This window comes from Taudactylus pleione, unplaced genomic scaffold (assembly GCF_031769625.1).
Source record: "Taudactylus pleione unplaced genomic scaffold, aTauple2 ptg000083l, whole genome shotgun sequence".
Classification (NCBI taxonomy): domain Eukaryota; kingdom Metazoa; phylum Chordata; class Amphibia; order Anura; family Myobatrachidae; genus Taudactylus; species Taudactylus pleione.
In genome coordinates this window covers 675,491-690,781 of record NW_028284485.1, presented here as the reverse complement: position 1 = coordinate 690,781, position 15,291 = coordinate 675,491, and the positions used below count along the sequence as shown (strand labels likewise).

General features: G+C 47.3%; 1 protein-coding gene across 2 annotated transcripts in view; it reads left to right on the top strand.

Annotated features, from left to right (window-relative positions):
• Positions 1 to 15,291, top strand: part of NRAP (nebulin related anchoring protein) — a 157,116-nt gene that overhangs the window by 24,794 nt on the left and 117,031 nt on the right. For both annotated transcript variants that reach the window (XM_088468250.1, XM_088468251.1), the window contains exons 3-6: positions 5,525 to 5,612; positions 10,071 to 10,175; positions 10,263 to 10,349; positions 12,944 to 13,051. In XM_088468250.1, coding sequence (XP_088324376.1) covers positions 5,525 to 5,612; positions 10,071 to 10,175; positions 10,263 to 10,349; positions 12,944 to 13,051 — 388 coding nt within the window. The remainder of the gene's footprint in view (positions 1 to 5,524; positions 5,613 to 10,070; positions 10,176 to 10,262; positions 10,350 to 12,943; positions 13,052 to 15,291) is intronic.

Here is a 15,291-nt window from a genome sequence, read left to right as displayed (position 1 = left end):
AAGGAGCTGTTAACTTTGTTGCAACTATGTTACAGATCTGCATGATAGTTACTGTTAATCTGGGGACACACTGAGACAATGTCGACACGATAGGTCGTTTCTGGCCGAATTGGGACGATACATAGGCTGCTTCACACATCGGCTGCATCCCCGCGGTCACATGCAGTATCGTTCAGTCGGACATGCTGCGCGTCCAACCTGATGATGTTGCATGCGGCCCCATTGCAGGTAATGAAGGACGGAATAAGGGATCATTCCGTCGTTCATTACATCGTGGTATTGTTTACCTGAGGTACGATATGTCGGCCTGTACCTGTACACATCGCTCATATAGGTTGCTGAGTATAAATGGTGTCTTCCAGCTAAACACAGCAGAATGATAAGTGATGTGGGGAAATTCAAGCTAATTGCGCTGCATGGGGAATAGTTATTCAATTAATTTGCCTTTTTCCCACACGGTAAACACTAGGTTGATGCATGCTGACCCATTGATTCCGCGTAAAATGCGGAATCAATGGGTTTCCCTGTGCGGTCAAATGCAGAACCTGCATCGATTTTCTCCTTTAAATAAGTAAAACACCATAACATCCTTTACTATATATTGGAGCGCCCCCAGGAGGGGAGGGAGCTTGGTTGCTATGGATGGAAAAAGTGCTGGATTATTTTAAACACAGATGAGATCAGCTGTAGAAAATATCAGTATTAATAGTTGTTACTCTGTAGCCTGGAGAGGGAGGATTCTGAATGTGAAATGATTACTTAAGTATTTGTGTGTAGCTTTGTCTTATGCTGTTACTGTATATGTGTAACACAAGGGTTGCGGCTACTGTCAAATAGAGGGATTTGTTTTGTACATTTGTTCTCTTATATGTATGTCATAAAGGTTATTTGCGGCACACCTTCCATATTTGCTTTAATACCTGTTATGTTGCTGACTCATTGTTCAATCCTGTCTTGTGTCTTGACTTTAACATTTACATGATGTATCTGTTCATTTGACTGTTTCTTGATCTACTTGTCTATTGCTTATTCAATGCATATCTGTGTTAGTAACATGCTACAATAAAAACATGTTTTAAAAAATAAAAAGAACTGGAGGGACTGGGCAGATATTAGTGTTCATTCTAGCACCCTGCAGCTGATAAAAATAAAAACGTGCAGTTTCTCTTTCCTGCCTGGAGTGTCACTCTATGCTCTGGTGCTTCTAGCACACAAACTGCTGAATGTCAGCAATTTGCTACATCAGCTGAGTGTGCTTGAAGCACTAGAACAGAGATCGACACCCCAGGCAGGAGGAACTGCACGGGATGTGACAGGTGCAGGGTGCTAGAACGAAGACTAGGGGGTAAATTTACTTAAGTGAGAGTTTTTAGAAGTGAGTTTTAGAAGAGATGTTGCCCATAGCAACCAATCAGATTCTACTTAACATTTAACTAGCACCTTCTAGAAGATAATAGCTAGATCTCTTTTAAGACTCACTTTTAAAAACTCTCACTTTAGTAAATTTACCCCTAGATATGGATATATCTGTTGCGGTTCCAACACATTGGGGGGATACTTAATATTTGCAGGTATCCCTCGAAAACAGGTGTTTTTGGGAGATATGACACATATATTGAATGATAATTAGGCCCCTAAGGAAATTGTGTTGATATCGATGATGAGGGAAATAGTAGGGGGGGGTGGTGACAATGGGTGGAGGGAAGAGGACAAGCCCCACATCTACGAGGGTTGCGCAATAAGTTTCCGGATGCACAAAAGTATTTGCCAGAAGAGTTTTTGCAAAGTTGCATGCCCTCAAACCACTTGGTGAGGCAGCTGTAACAGTCCGAAGCGGGTATGTCTTCTACATGCTGGATGAAGGTCTTCAACTTCCGGCGACTCAAAACGAAGCCCACGCATCTTGCGCTTTATGTGTGGGAACACAAAGAAGTCGCAGGGAGCCGTGTCTGGACTATATGACAGATGACCAAGCTCCTGGATGTGTTCACGGGCCAGAAAATCCACCAGTGCAAGTTTTTGAACGGTGCCTGGAAATGGCTTCCAATGGTTGGCGTATCAGTCCCCACTGCTGCACGAATGGTACGGTAGCGACATGACCAATCTTGGCCACAAAAACAGCCACCATCTGCTTGGCCATGCTGCGCTCACTATGGAACTTTCTCTGGTGGCCCACCACATCGCCACTGATGATCTCTCGGACAAAGTATGAATGACCACCATCAAACCTGGCCAGCATGGTGTCACCCGAGCCTCCTTCTGCTTGCAAGTCAGCCGATGGGGCACACAGCGTGCAGAAACCTTGCACAGGCCAAGCTTTTCGTGAAGTATCGAGTAGTCAGAGATTACAGTTCACAACCAGTCAAATTGCGTCTACTCTACCTATGCAAACTTATTGCACTCCCCCCGTTTACGTGTAGATAGCAGAGGCACAATTGTTTACATGGGATAGAACAGAAGGAGGTAGGTCAGCGGAGGAGAAGAATATTCGGGAGCCACCAGTGTAGAGATGATACTGGAGGCCCAATAAGCAAATAAGTTCCCCAAGAGAAGAGGTGTGCAGTAGGAAAAGCTGAGGGCTGAAACCTCTTGAGCGACCCTGACAGAAAGGAGGAATATGGGGAGGGGATGTGCCAGAGGTAGAGACACTGAAGGATAGGTTCCATAGGTAAGACGTAAACCAGGAAACAACTGTGGGCCTAATTCAGAGGTGGACGCAATGCTGACATTTTTGCAGTTGGCCGATGCTTTTTCTAACATGCATGCTTCTGAGGCACTGTGCATGTGTCCCAAGTGATTTAAGATTGCGGTCGTAATGCGGATTTGGACGGAGAATGATTGACAGGTAGTGAGCGGGGGGGGGCTGTCAGAGCTGGTGACTGTGTTCTTGTACGCAGTGGTACCGGTCCCGGTGTCTTAGATCTGACCACAGGGTTGCGCAAAACTTTAATGGTGCAACTAATGTGTAACAGATGCTGCGACTTGGTATGCAAGCGTTGGATTTGAGATGCCGGCGATGGGAGTCTCTACAAAAGACATTGGCTGCGGCAATAGCGTTCCTTCTAAATTCCGCTGAGAGAGAGAGACAGTGCAGTGAAAGGTGCTAAGGAGTAAAGCGCGATCAATAGCATTTTACATCTGTGTTTTTATATAAATTGTGTCTATCTCTAATTTAGGCCCAGAATGGTCTTGATGTTTCTATAATCTAATATCCAAATTAATGGCCAGTATAGAAGCACAGACTGTCTGTATCCCCTCTCTGCGACCTTAGGGCCTGATTCAGAGCTGGACGCTCTGACCAGAGCGCTCGCTCTGAATCAGGGCCCTCCTCCATGAAAATGGAGCGGCCTCCTGGCCGCTCGTATAGCTGTGGGTGACCACCCACAGCATATGCGAGCGGCCAGAAAGATGGTCGCGATGGTCTTGACCATCGGACTTGCAACGGAGACCCTGCGGTAGGGTCTCCCTGCCGCAAGCCCTAGAGTGATTTTGGCTCTATCAGAGCCAAAATCACTCCCACTGACATCACTAGTGATGTCAGTGGGGCCGGCTTCAGACGGTAGGCGTTCCCATGGGAACGCCTCCGTCTGGCCGCCACGCCCACCAAAGGGGGCGTGCTGTCAATCATCATCGACAGCACGCCTCCTTTGGTGCGAGACCCGGAGCGATGGAAAGCCCGTCGCTCCCCGGGTCTCGCGCATGCACAGTGGGGAACAACGACCCACTTGCGAGCGTACTGCCGCTCGCGAGTGGGTCTGAATGACCCCCTTAGACCTATATTTGTTAGCTGGCCACTTCATGTAGTACAAAGTACTAGTCTGGTAAACTAGCACATCATTATCTGTCTATGGTCCCCATTTATTAATGATCGCTATTGCAATGCGATCCGGGCATGACAGTATCGCCCATGATCGCATTGCAATATGCGATCATAGCGGCCGGATGTATCACCGGGGACACAGGCTCTGAAGGAGCCCGTTCCTGCGATGTACCCGGAGGGCTGCCAGCCAGTGCCGAGGCTGCTGCTCATGCATAGTCCTGCGGACTTCACATGCACGGCTGCCATTGCCGGAGGAACCCTCCGCAGGCTAATTATGCGCGGTGTTGCCCATAAGATGGCGTTAGCTGCGGGGGCCAATATCTGGAATGCATCGCATTTCCGATATTGATACATAGAAACCAGCGGTAATAGAGGGATCACAGCAGGTCCCTCCTTGATACATCAGGGCGAAACATAATATTTAATGATAAATGGGGCCCTCTTAGTGGATTACTGAATGTAAACCAAAGTTACACTCCCACCTGTACCATTTTCCATACCTTCAAAGGCTGGAGCTTCTCCAAAGTTAGAGTGTTTATGTGAACTGGGGACAGTGGGCCTGATTCAGACCCGCACGCAAGCGCTGAGCGCTCGCAAGTGGGTCGATGTTGGCCCAGTGCGCATGCGCACGACGGAGCCACCTCCGTCGTGCGCATGCGCGAGACCCGGATAGCGACGGGCAAGCCGTCGCTCCAGGTCTTGTACCAAAGGGGGCATGCTGTCGATGGTGAGTGACAGCACGCCCACCAAAGGGCGTGCCGGGGGCGTGGCTGCCCAGACGGAGGCGTTCCCATGGGAACGCCTACCGTTGGGGCCGGCCCCACTGACATCACACATCACAAGTGATATCAGTGGGAGAGCTTTCGGCTCTGATAGAGCAAAAAGCACACCAGGGCTTGCGACAACGAGACACTACCACAAGGGTCTCGTCGCAAGTCCGATGGTCTCAATGGTCTTGACCATCGCGACCATCTTCCTGGCCGCTCGCTATAGCTGTGGGTGGTCACCCACAGCTATACGAGCGTCCAGGAGGCCGCTCTAAAAATTAAGAAGGACGGCCCTGATTCAGAGCAAGCGCTCTGTCAGAGCGTCCGGCTCTGAATCAGGACCAGTGTCTGTTCTGTCCCAGTTTTACATGGATAATTGTGGGAACTATGGTTACGTACATGTTTGGTCTTCCTTGTCTATAAATAATCAATTTTATTATACTTAATATTACACAATATTGCTGCTGAATACTGTACATTCAGGCTTGTTTAATAATGCAATATAAAAGCTCTGTGTAGACATGTTCTTTTTTTGGATCAGCAGTTGGCAAAATTTAGCAACAACAGGCCTTGGAGCTGTGTACTGTACAGTTACTATATATCCTCAGCACCTATATCCTATTTGTGGATAACACCTACTTGGATTTGTAATTTGCGCTATTACATTTTTAATGCTTCCTGCTTGCAACGCCAATTTGATCATAGTGAGACTATTGCACCTGTTTTGCTATTTGTAAAAACACTAAATTATATATTTTCAATGCCTATTTTTGTCATCTTATAGCATTTTTGCACTAATTACTAATCGCCAACTTTCAAACAGATTGCTCATTTCACAATGTTATTAAGTTTTCCTGATTGTGTTCAGAGGATTTAATTCTCAATATGAGATATAACAGATTAAAGACCACTTATTTCCCATGTTTGTATATTACAGGCACAATCCCAAAAACAACTCTTTTACCAGCGTTTATGAAACACCTGTAAACATCCATGTAAGGAAACAGTCCGAGTCTGCCAGTGAGGTAAGTATCTCTGTGTCTGATATGTGTAGTCTAATGAGAGACGGGGGCAGTGCGGTCAGTGGCTCTGTGGTGGATGTGTGTAGTCTCATGAGAGACAGGGTCAGTGAGGTAAGTGGCTCTGTGGTGGATGTGTGTAGTCTCATGTAAGAGACAGGGGCATTGATGTAAGTGGCTCTATGGTTGATGTATGTAGTCTCAGGAGAGACAGGGATAGTGCGGTCAGTAGCTCTGTGGTGGATGTGTGCAGTCTCATGAGAGACAGGGTCAGTGAGGTAAGTAGCTCTGTGTCTGATGTTTGTAGTCTCATGAGAGACAGGGTCAGTGAGGTAAGTGTCTCAGTTGGGGATGTTTGTAGTCTCATGAGAGACAGGGTCAGTGAGGTAAGTGTCTCAGTTGCAGATGTTTGTAGTCTCATGAGAGACAGGGTCAGTGAGGTAAGTGTCTCAGTTGCGGATGTTTGTAGTCTCATGAGAGACAGGGTCAGTGAGGTAAGTGTCTCAGTTGCGGATGTTTGTAGTCTCATGAGAGACAGGGTCAGTGAGGTAAGTATCTCAGTTGCGGATGTTTGTAGTCTCATGAGAGACAAGGTCAGTGAGGTAAGTGTCTCAGTTGCGGATGTTTGTAGTCTCATGAGAGACAGGGTCAGTGAGGTAAGTGTCTCAGTTGTGGATGTTTGTAGTCTCATGAGAGACAGGGATAGTGCGGTCAGTAGCTCTGTGGTGGATGTGTGCAGTCTCATGAGAGACAGGGTCAGTGAGGTAAGTAGCTCTGTATCTGATGTTTGTAGTCTCATGAGAGACAGGGTCAGTGAGGTAAGTGTCTCAGTTGGGGATGTTTGTAGTCTCATGAGAGACAGGGTCAGTGAGGTAAGTGTCTCAGTTGGGGATGTTTGTAGTCTCATAGGAGACAGGGTCAGTGAGGTAAGTAGCTCTGTGTCTGATGTTTGTAGTCTCATGAGAGACAGGGTCAGTGAGGTAAGTGTCTCTGTTGCGGATGTTTGTAGTCTCATGAGAGACAGGGTCTGTGAGGTAAGTGTCTCAGTTGCGGATGTTTGTAGTCTCATGAGAGACAGGGTCAGTGAGGTAAGTGTCTCAGTTGCGGATGTTGTAGTCTCATGAGAGACAGGGTCAGTGAGGTAAGTGTCTCAGTTGCGGATGTGTGTAGTCTCATGAGAGACAGGGTCAGTGAGGTAAGTGTCTCAGTTGCGGATGTTTGTAGTCTCATGATGAAAGACTGCATGATGTGAGGACCACTTAATAGAATGAGACCACCTTCCCTTTCATGGAGATGTCGGTCTAAGCCGTTGTGCAATACACAATTATTTTTATACATTTATCACAACACATTTATATGAGAGGTGGTGTAATTCCTGCGATGAGATTTTCTTTGTTAATGTTATGTTAGAGGTATCACTGAGCCTCATACCAGACTTGCTGCAATGCCTCCGCTGTGTTTATATGACAGCTGCTTTTCATGGTCAGACACAATAATCAGCCCCTGGGGTGCAGAGCCCGGTGGCTGTTAGCGGTTGTGTTCTGGAATGCTCTGTGGTATTCCGATCTATTTCTGCTTCATGCCGGTGATATGAGAGCTGTTATTTACAGATCACGCATTGCTTAATGCGCTTCCTCTCCTCGCTCTCCGCTGCCAGCTCCTGTTGCTATCAATCACCGTCCAGCCAAGAGTTACCCAACACTTTCTTACTGCGGGGCTTTCTGCCACTAAACACCGTTATTTAATGTATACGTCATTAGTGCCAGCCCCTCTAGGTCTATAAATCCCCAGACAATGAGCCTGATTCAGATATGTCCGTTGTGCCGCTATTTACGCAGTTGAGCGATCATTGGCAGACTGCGTTTGCTTCTTATCCGCAATGCACCTGTGCAGCGGTTAAATTGCGATCAAATGTGACTACGGTTATAGTGAGGATTTATTAGCAAGTGATTGACAGACAGAGGCTGTTTTGTGGGAAGTAACAGGCAGTGGCAGCAAAAACGCGGGTGTGTCGTGATCATTTTCGGATTTGTATCTGCCTATATCTGCGATCCCGTACGCAGAAAATATGGCGCCAGCGTCTCAGTGCCGGTGGCCATTCTGGGGTGACCATGGGATTACTCAGTTGGTCGATTTTCTATGAATCTGCGACCACCGCTGCATGTTTATACGCACTTGTTTGGATCTGTAAAGCCACCGGGGGACGTCTCAATACATTTCTAGGTGGCTGCGCGCATTAGCGTATTATTGCCCAGCAGCTGCGTATGGGATCGGCGTGGATATCTGAATCAGGCCTAATGAATGGTGATCTCCACTGTAGTGTTTGTTAGTACACGCTGGAGAGCACAATTGCTTCTATATTTATGTCCCAGCGCACGGCTTTACAGAGCAAGATGGCGGCATTTGTGGGGGCGCAACACCAGTGTGTCCTGTTTCGCAGTAACAAGCTGTGCCTTAGAGAGGAATCTCTGATCCCAGAACGATGGCATTTTAGGGGAACTCGCCCCAGCATTATCAAGTGCTGCACGTGCAGCCTAGCACGGTGTGAATGGCCGACTCCACCTGAGCGCGCACTCAGCTTTGACAAACTGTGGTACTGCGCACACAGCCTAGGAGCATTTGTGACCACGCTATTGGTCCTTGCAGTCACTTTGCCCATCCACAATCTGTTTCACATGTTTGGGCAGATGAGGCCTTCCACCCCATCTGGTGACTTATAAGGACCGAAGGAGGCCCAGGTACTTTGCCCCTCCTCCAGACCCTGGAAACAAGAATTAGAGGGGGAGATGTATCGAACCTTGGAGAGTGAAAAAATACCGACCAATCAGCTTCTAACTGTCATGTTACAGACTGTGGCCCCCATTTATCAACACTATTAAACACCAGTGAAATGTTTCGTTTAGTATCACTGTGATACAAACGAAAAATGTACTGGTATTTAACAATACTTACCCTCCGGTGAGGTCCTGTGAGGTCCTCTGCTGTCGCATCACAGACGTATAACAGATTATTGACACAAGTTACTAGATATTTGCGTTAGTCATTTGAAGGCACTAAAAGCAAGAGGCAGGATTACCTGGTTCCAGTGTCGCCTTTGCTACGCGTTTCGAAGGAATCCTGTTCAGCAGGCCACGTGTCCTCCTTACAGCATACTTTTCCTAGCTTTGATTTTGTAAGGAAAGGATTTAGACAATGATCATTAAATGTATGTGTCCGTACTTTAGTAGGGATAAGGGCAGCTGATAATCTACAATGGTGGTTGATCATTTGAATCGAAAATGGTCTTTAGAGTTCCCATATGCCTAATGTACCATTATTGTTGGACTGGGGCATGAAGGATCTACCAGGCAATGCAGTAGGGGTGTGGCCAGCCACCACAGAAGAACTTGGCCAACCATTAGAGAGGACATGCATAGAACAGGACCCCTTTATAAAGGAGGGGCCAAGGGTGTTTCAGGACCACACACTTTGATTGGCAGGAGGGCTGATATTGGTGTAGGTTCCATAGAAATAAACCAAGCACCCAATTTCATCCATGATCCTGCCCCACCAAGTTACTGACCACATAGAGCAGTGTTTCCCAACCTCGGTTCTCAAGGCACACTAACAGTCCATGTTTTAGTGATTTCCATGCTTGAGCACAGAGGTACTAATTAAGACACTTGTGCTCAAGTATGGCTAATGTTAAAAACCTGGACTGTTAGTGTTATTTGAGGTCTGTGGTTGGGAACCCCTGCCTTAGAACATGGGTCTCTCAGGCAGTGGGGCCTACCAGGGATATCCCCTGTACGGGTTCTGGACTATAGATAGACAGTTAAAAGGTCGACAGTGTCTAGATAGACACCAGATGTTAGACAGGCAATAGGTCAACAGAGACAAAAGGTCGACACACTAAAGGTCGACATGGAAGAAGGTCGACAGGTACAAATGGTCACCAGGAGGGAGGGTTAGGGTTAGGCACTTACCAGAGGATTTGGGTTAGGTACTAGAAGGGATGGTTAGGGTCAGGCACCTACCCTGACGGTTAGGGTTAGGCACCAGGAGGGAGGGTTAGGTTTAGGCACCAAGGACAGGGTTAGGGCTAGGGTGAAGATTAGGGTTAGAAAAAAAAAACATGTTGACCATTTTTTTTGTGACAACCATTTTTGTGTTGACCTTTTGTACCTGCCAATTGTCTTCCATGTCGACCTTTAGTGTGTCAATCTTTTGTCCCTGTCAACCTATTGCCTAACATCTGGTGTCTATCTAGACATTGTCGACCTTTTAAATGTACACCTGTAGACCAGTCCAACCCTGTGTACCATTATTTCATGTAGAAACCTGAATTTCAGTCCATACATTCAGTTTTTAGGCATAAGTCTAACTTGTATCTTTCTAGCTGGAAAGTTGCTGGGAGGGTATCAGTGAAGCGATGGTATGAAGTGGTCTCTCTTGCAGATAGAAAACTTTTCCACATTTTGGCAGATTAAGTATCGGGAAGAAGGAGAGCGATTCAAGTCGGTTTTCCACTGGGATATGAAGGCCCGGGAGCATGAACAGAACTGCAAGATGGAGAAGCTGATCAGCCAGGTACCCTCAGAGCTGGGAGTCTCACCCGAGGAACGGGGGATTGTGGGGGAAGGTCTCTGACTCCTGGTTCATGTGCTTTGATTCCAGAGAGCATACGAAGAAGGGAAATCCTGGTTCTCCGACCTAGACCCTGATATGGTTCACATGGCGCAGACACAGGAGTCTTTAAATAACGTAAGATCCTCAGGACTAAAATATAAAGTGATGTAATAGAAAGCGTTGGCTCATAACATTCTTAGGTACAGGGGTAAGAGGAGCGTCATCATTTTATTATTACTATTATCTCGTGGCACCACAAGAGCTTCGTAGCGCTGTACATAGGCAAATGGCATACAGGATTACATGGGTACACAGTGTATAATCTACACAGGCGCAGAATGGTTATAGATACATAATCAGAACCCGCAAAATGCATCATTATGAAACTCTACATGAGGAGAGAGAGAGACGTATTCACAAGAGCTTACATTCTCAAGGGCTTTGGAGGGGGGACACATAGAGGGCATGGGGTGCAGAACAGAGGGGTGTTAGTGAGACTTAGGCCCGTATTCAATTTTTTTCGATACTTTTTCACGGCCTGGACTTTTTGCCTACTTCGCCTGTTTTGCAGGTGGAAAAGTATCGCGCGCGTGCGTATCCCCGTATTCAATTTGAACGTACGCGAAAGCGGGACCCGGCGAAACTTAAACAAGCGGAAAGTATTGTCAGAATTGGGGAAATCAGCCTGACAGCCCCCAAAAGATGCTCTGACATGGTGGTTCCCCATAGCACCCCCTGATTTGGCTTGCTGAAGGTATTTGGTGTTTTTAAACGGGCTCAATAGTTGCTAAATAGCGTTTTTCTATATGTGATGCAGAATAGTATTCAGGAGTATTTTTTCCTGAAAATAACTTATCCCAGCAAATTTGGGGTACGTGAAAATGGGGGCCTGCATATTTAAAAGTTGCTAAAGTGAAGTTGAAAAATCCACCTGCCGCAAACACCTGCAATCAAAAAAACACCTGGGGCATACTTGGGGACAAGTAAGCTAGTTTTTAACTTTGTACCCCAACATTTTTTTTTTGCCCCCTTTTTCAAAGTAATTTTTTAGGGTGTCCCTAAGTGTTTTTTTAACTTTTTTTTGACACAGTTTACCTTTGAGGAACTGTCTGAAGGCTGCAGGGGGATTTCCCACAACGTTGCACCCCCAAATCCCAATTCTGCACTTTTTTCCGCCTCTTATTCATAGGCAGAACTTTTTTGCCTATTACATTGCATTGACTTTCCTCCTAGGTGGAAAGTCTTCCAAATTGAATACGGGGTAAATGCAAAACAGGCAAAAATTACGTCATCGGCGAAAAAGTATCGCGGATCCGGACTTTTCGTCTTAGGGGGAAGTGTGTTAGTCTTCAGTGAAACAGTGACTTTTTAGGGCATGTTTAAACTTGGAGGCTAGGTGCAAGTTTGATTGATTGGAGAAGGGGATTCCAGAGTTCGCCAGTAATAGTCCTGAAGGCGTTAGTGAGAGGAAGTGATCAGAGGGGAAGAGAGGAGGCTGTCGCTGGTTGAGTGGAGCGGGCGAGAGGGACTGTGGTTGGAGATGAGGTACTAGATATAGAGGGGAGGAGTGGTTGAGAGGAGTTTGAATATGGTTCAGTAAAGTAAAGGTAACCAGTTAAGAGACTTGCAGAGGGGGTCAATAGAAGTGGAACTAATAGTGACGAAAATAATGAAATGAAGAGGGGTAAGGCAAGAATGGGAGAGGCCAGAGAGGAGACGGTAGCTTCCGTGTTGAGACAAAAAGTCCTGGAATGGTTATCACGATAAAAGCGTCTCGATTGGGTGAGGAACTGAATGTGGGGGGGGCAACTGACAGGACGGAGTCAAGGATGAAAGCCAGATGGTGGGCTTGGGTGATGGAGAGGAAGGGAGTGTTGTCAACGGAGAAGGAGATGGCTGGAGGAGAGAGGACTTTGGAGGTGGGAAAGACAATCAATTCAGTTTTAGAGATGTCAGATTCCTGGTACCATTGTGCAAGAGGAGATGGCCGACAGGCAGTGGGAGATGAGGAAGAGGACAGAGGGTGAGAGGTCAGGGGTGAGGATGAGACCAGAGGGTAAGAGGTCAGGGGTGTAGATGTAAAGGTGGGTGTATTGGAGGGAAAAGTTGATGAGCACACCTCAAGGAAAAGAGCGAAGAGATGGGGACCAAGGAAAGAACCTTGAGGAATGCCAAAAGGCAGGGAGAGAGGAGAGGAGGGGAGGTGGAGATAGACGTGGAGACAGAGAATGTGCGATTGAACAGATACCAAGTGAACCAATGATGGAGTGGAGAATTGCAGGAAGAGGAGGTGGTTCACAGTGTTGAAGGCATCCGTGAGGTCAAGAAGGTTGAGCAGAGTAGAGGCCTTTGGATTTAGCAGTGAGGAGGACATTGGTGGTGGCAGTTTCCGTGGAGCTGAAGGATTGGAAAATGGACTGGAGTAGGTCAAGGAGAGAATAGAGAGGCAAGAAGTGAGAGATATAAACAACTCACTCAAGGAGCTTATAGACAAAGAGAAGGAGCAAGATGGGGCGGTAATTAGAGAAAGTAGCTGGGTCAAGAAAGGGTTTATTGTCAGTGGGGGAGAATAGAGCATGTTTACAGGATAGGGTGTAGGGTGTGTGCAGAGGTACATAGACATTGGCCATAGGATAACATGAGAAGTCTCCTTCCCAGCCTCGGTCACTGATGAATGGGTAGATATATGTGTAGTCAGAGTGATAGAATGATCTGTCCTCTCTTATCAGATGCAGTATACAGAGGACTATGAGCAGCAGACAAGGAAAGGCAGTTTTCCGGCCATGATCACACCGGCTTATCAGACAGCCCGGAAAGCCGCTCACCTGGCCAGTAATGTAAGTTACTCTGCACTGGGACCTGTCTAATACAGTGTGATTGCGGTCACTTGTAAATGTAGGCAAGAAATGACACATATAACTGGTCAGTGATTTACAGGTTACTACACTTAGTAGGGACAGTCCCCCTGATCATTATTACATACAGGACAGTCCCCCTGATCATTACTGCATACAGGACAGTCCCCAGTCCCACTGATCATTACTGCATACAGGACAGTGCCCCTGATCATCACTGCATACAGGACAGTCCCCCTAATCATCACTGCATACAGGACAGTGCCCCTGATCATTCCTGCATACAGGACAGTCCCCCTGATCATCACTGCATACAGGACAGTCCCCCTGATCATCACTGCATACAGGACAGTCCCCCCTGATCATCACTGCATACAGGACAGTCCCCCTGATCATCACTGCATACAGGACAGTCCACCTGATCATTACTGCATACAGGACAGTCCCCCTGATCATTACTGCATACAGGACGGTCCCCCTGATCATCACTGCATACAGGACGGTCCGCCTGATCATCACTGCATACAGGACGGTCCCCCTGATCATCACTGTATACAGGACAGTCCCCCTGATCATCACTGCATACAGGACAGTCCCCCTGATCATTACTGCATACAGGACAGTCCTCCTGATCATCACTGCATACAGGACAGTACCCCTGATCATTACTGCATACAGGACAGTCCCCCCTGATCATCACTGAATACAGGACAGTCCCCCTGATCATCACTGCATACAGGACAGTCCCCCTGATCATTACTGCATACAGGACAGTCCCCCTGATCATCACTGCATACAGGACAGTCCCCCCTGATCATCACTGCATACAGGACAGTCCCCCCTGATCATCACTGCATACAGGACAGTCCCCCCTGATCATCACTGCATACAGGACAGTCCCCCTGATCATCACTGCATACAAGACAGTCCCCCTGATCATTACTGCATACAGGACAGTCCCCCTGATCATTACTGCATACAGGACAGTCCCCTTGATCATCACTGCATACAGGACAGTCCCCCTGATCATCACTGCATACAGGATAGTCCTCCTGATCATCACTGCATAGAGGACAGTCCCCCTGATCATCACTGCATACAGGACAGCCCCCCTGATCATCACTTCATACAGGACATTCCCCCTGATCATCACTACATACAGGACAGTCCCCCTGATCATCACTGCATACAGGACAGTCCCTCTGATCATCACTGCATACAGGACAGTCCCCTTGATCATCACTGCATACAGGACAGTCCCCCTGATCATCACTGCATACAGGATAGTCCTCCTGATCATCACTGCATAGAGGACAGTCCCCCTGATCATCACTGCATACATGACAGTCCCCCTGATCATTACTGCATACAGGACAGTCCCCCTGATCATCACTGCATACAGGACATTCCCCCTGATCATCACTACATACAGGACAGTCCCCCTGATCATCGCTCTATACATGACAGTCCCTCCAACTTGCTTCTGCATTTAGGACAGTCCCTCCAATATCAGTGTACATGTCAGTCCTCCAACTTACTACTGCATACAGGACAGTCCCTCCTATCTCAGTGTACAGGACAGTCCTCCAACTTACTACTGCATACACCTCCTATCTCAGTATACAGCACCGTCCTCCAACTTACTACTGCATACTGGACAGTCCCTCCTATTTCAGTGTACAGGACAGTCCCTCCATCTTACTACTGCATACAGGACAGTCCCTCCATCTTACTACTGCATACAGGACAGTCCCTCCATCTTACTGCTGCATACAGGACAGTCCCTCCATCTTACTACTGCATACAAGACAGTCCCTCCATCTTACTACTGCATAAAGGACAGTCCCTCCATCTTACTACTGCATACAGGACAGTCCCTCCATCTTACTACTGCATACAGGACAGTCCCTCCAATCTTACTACTGCATACAGGACAGTCCTTCCATCTTACTGCTGCATACAGGACAGTTCCTCCCATCTCAGTGTTCAGGACAGTCCTCCAACTTACTACTGCATACAGGACAGTCCCTCCATCTTACTATTGCATACAGGACAGTCCCTCCAATCTCAGTGTACAGGACAGTCCCTCCATCTTACTACTGCATACAGGACAGTCCCTCCATCTTACTACTGCATACAGGACAGTCCCTCCAATCTTACTACTGCATACAGGACAGTCCTTCCATCTTACTGCTGCATACAGGACAGTCCTTCCATCTTAC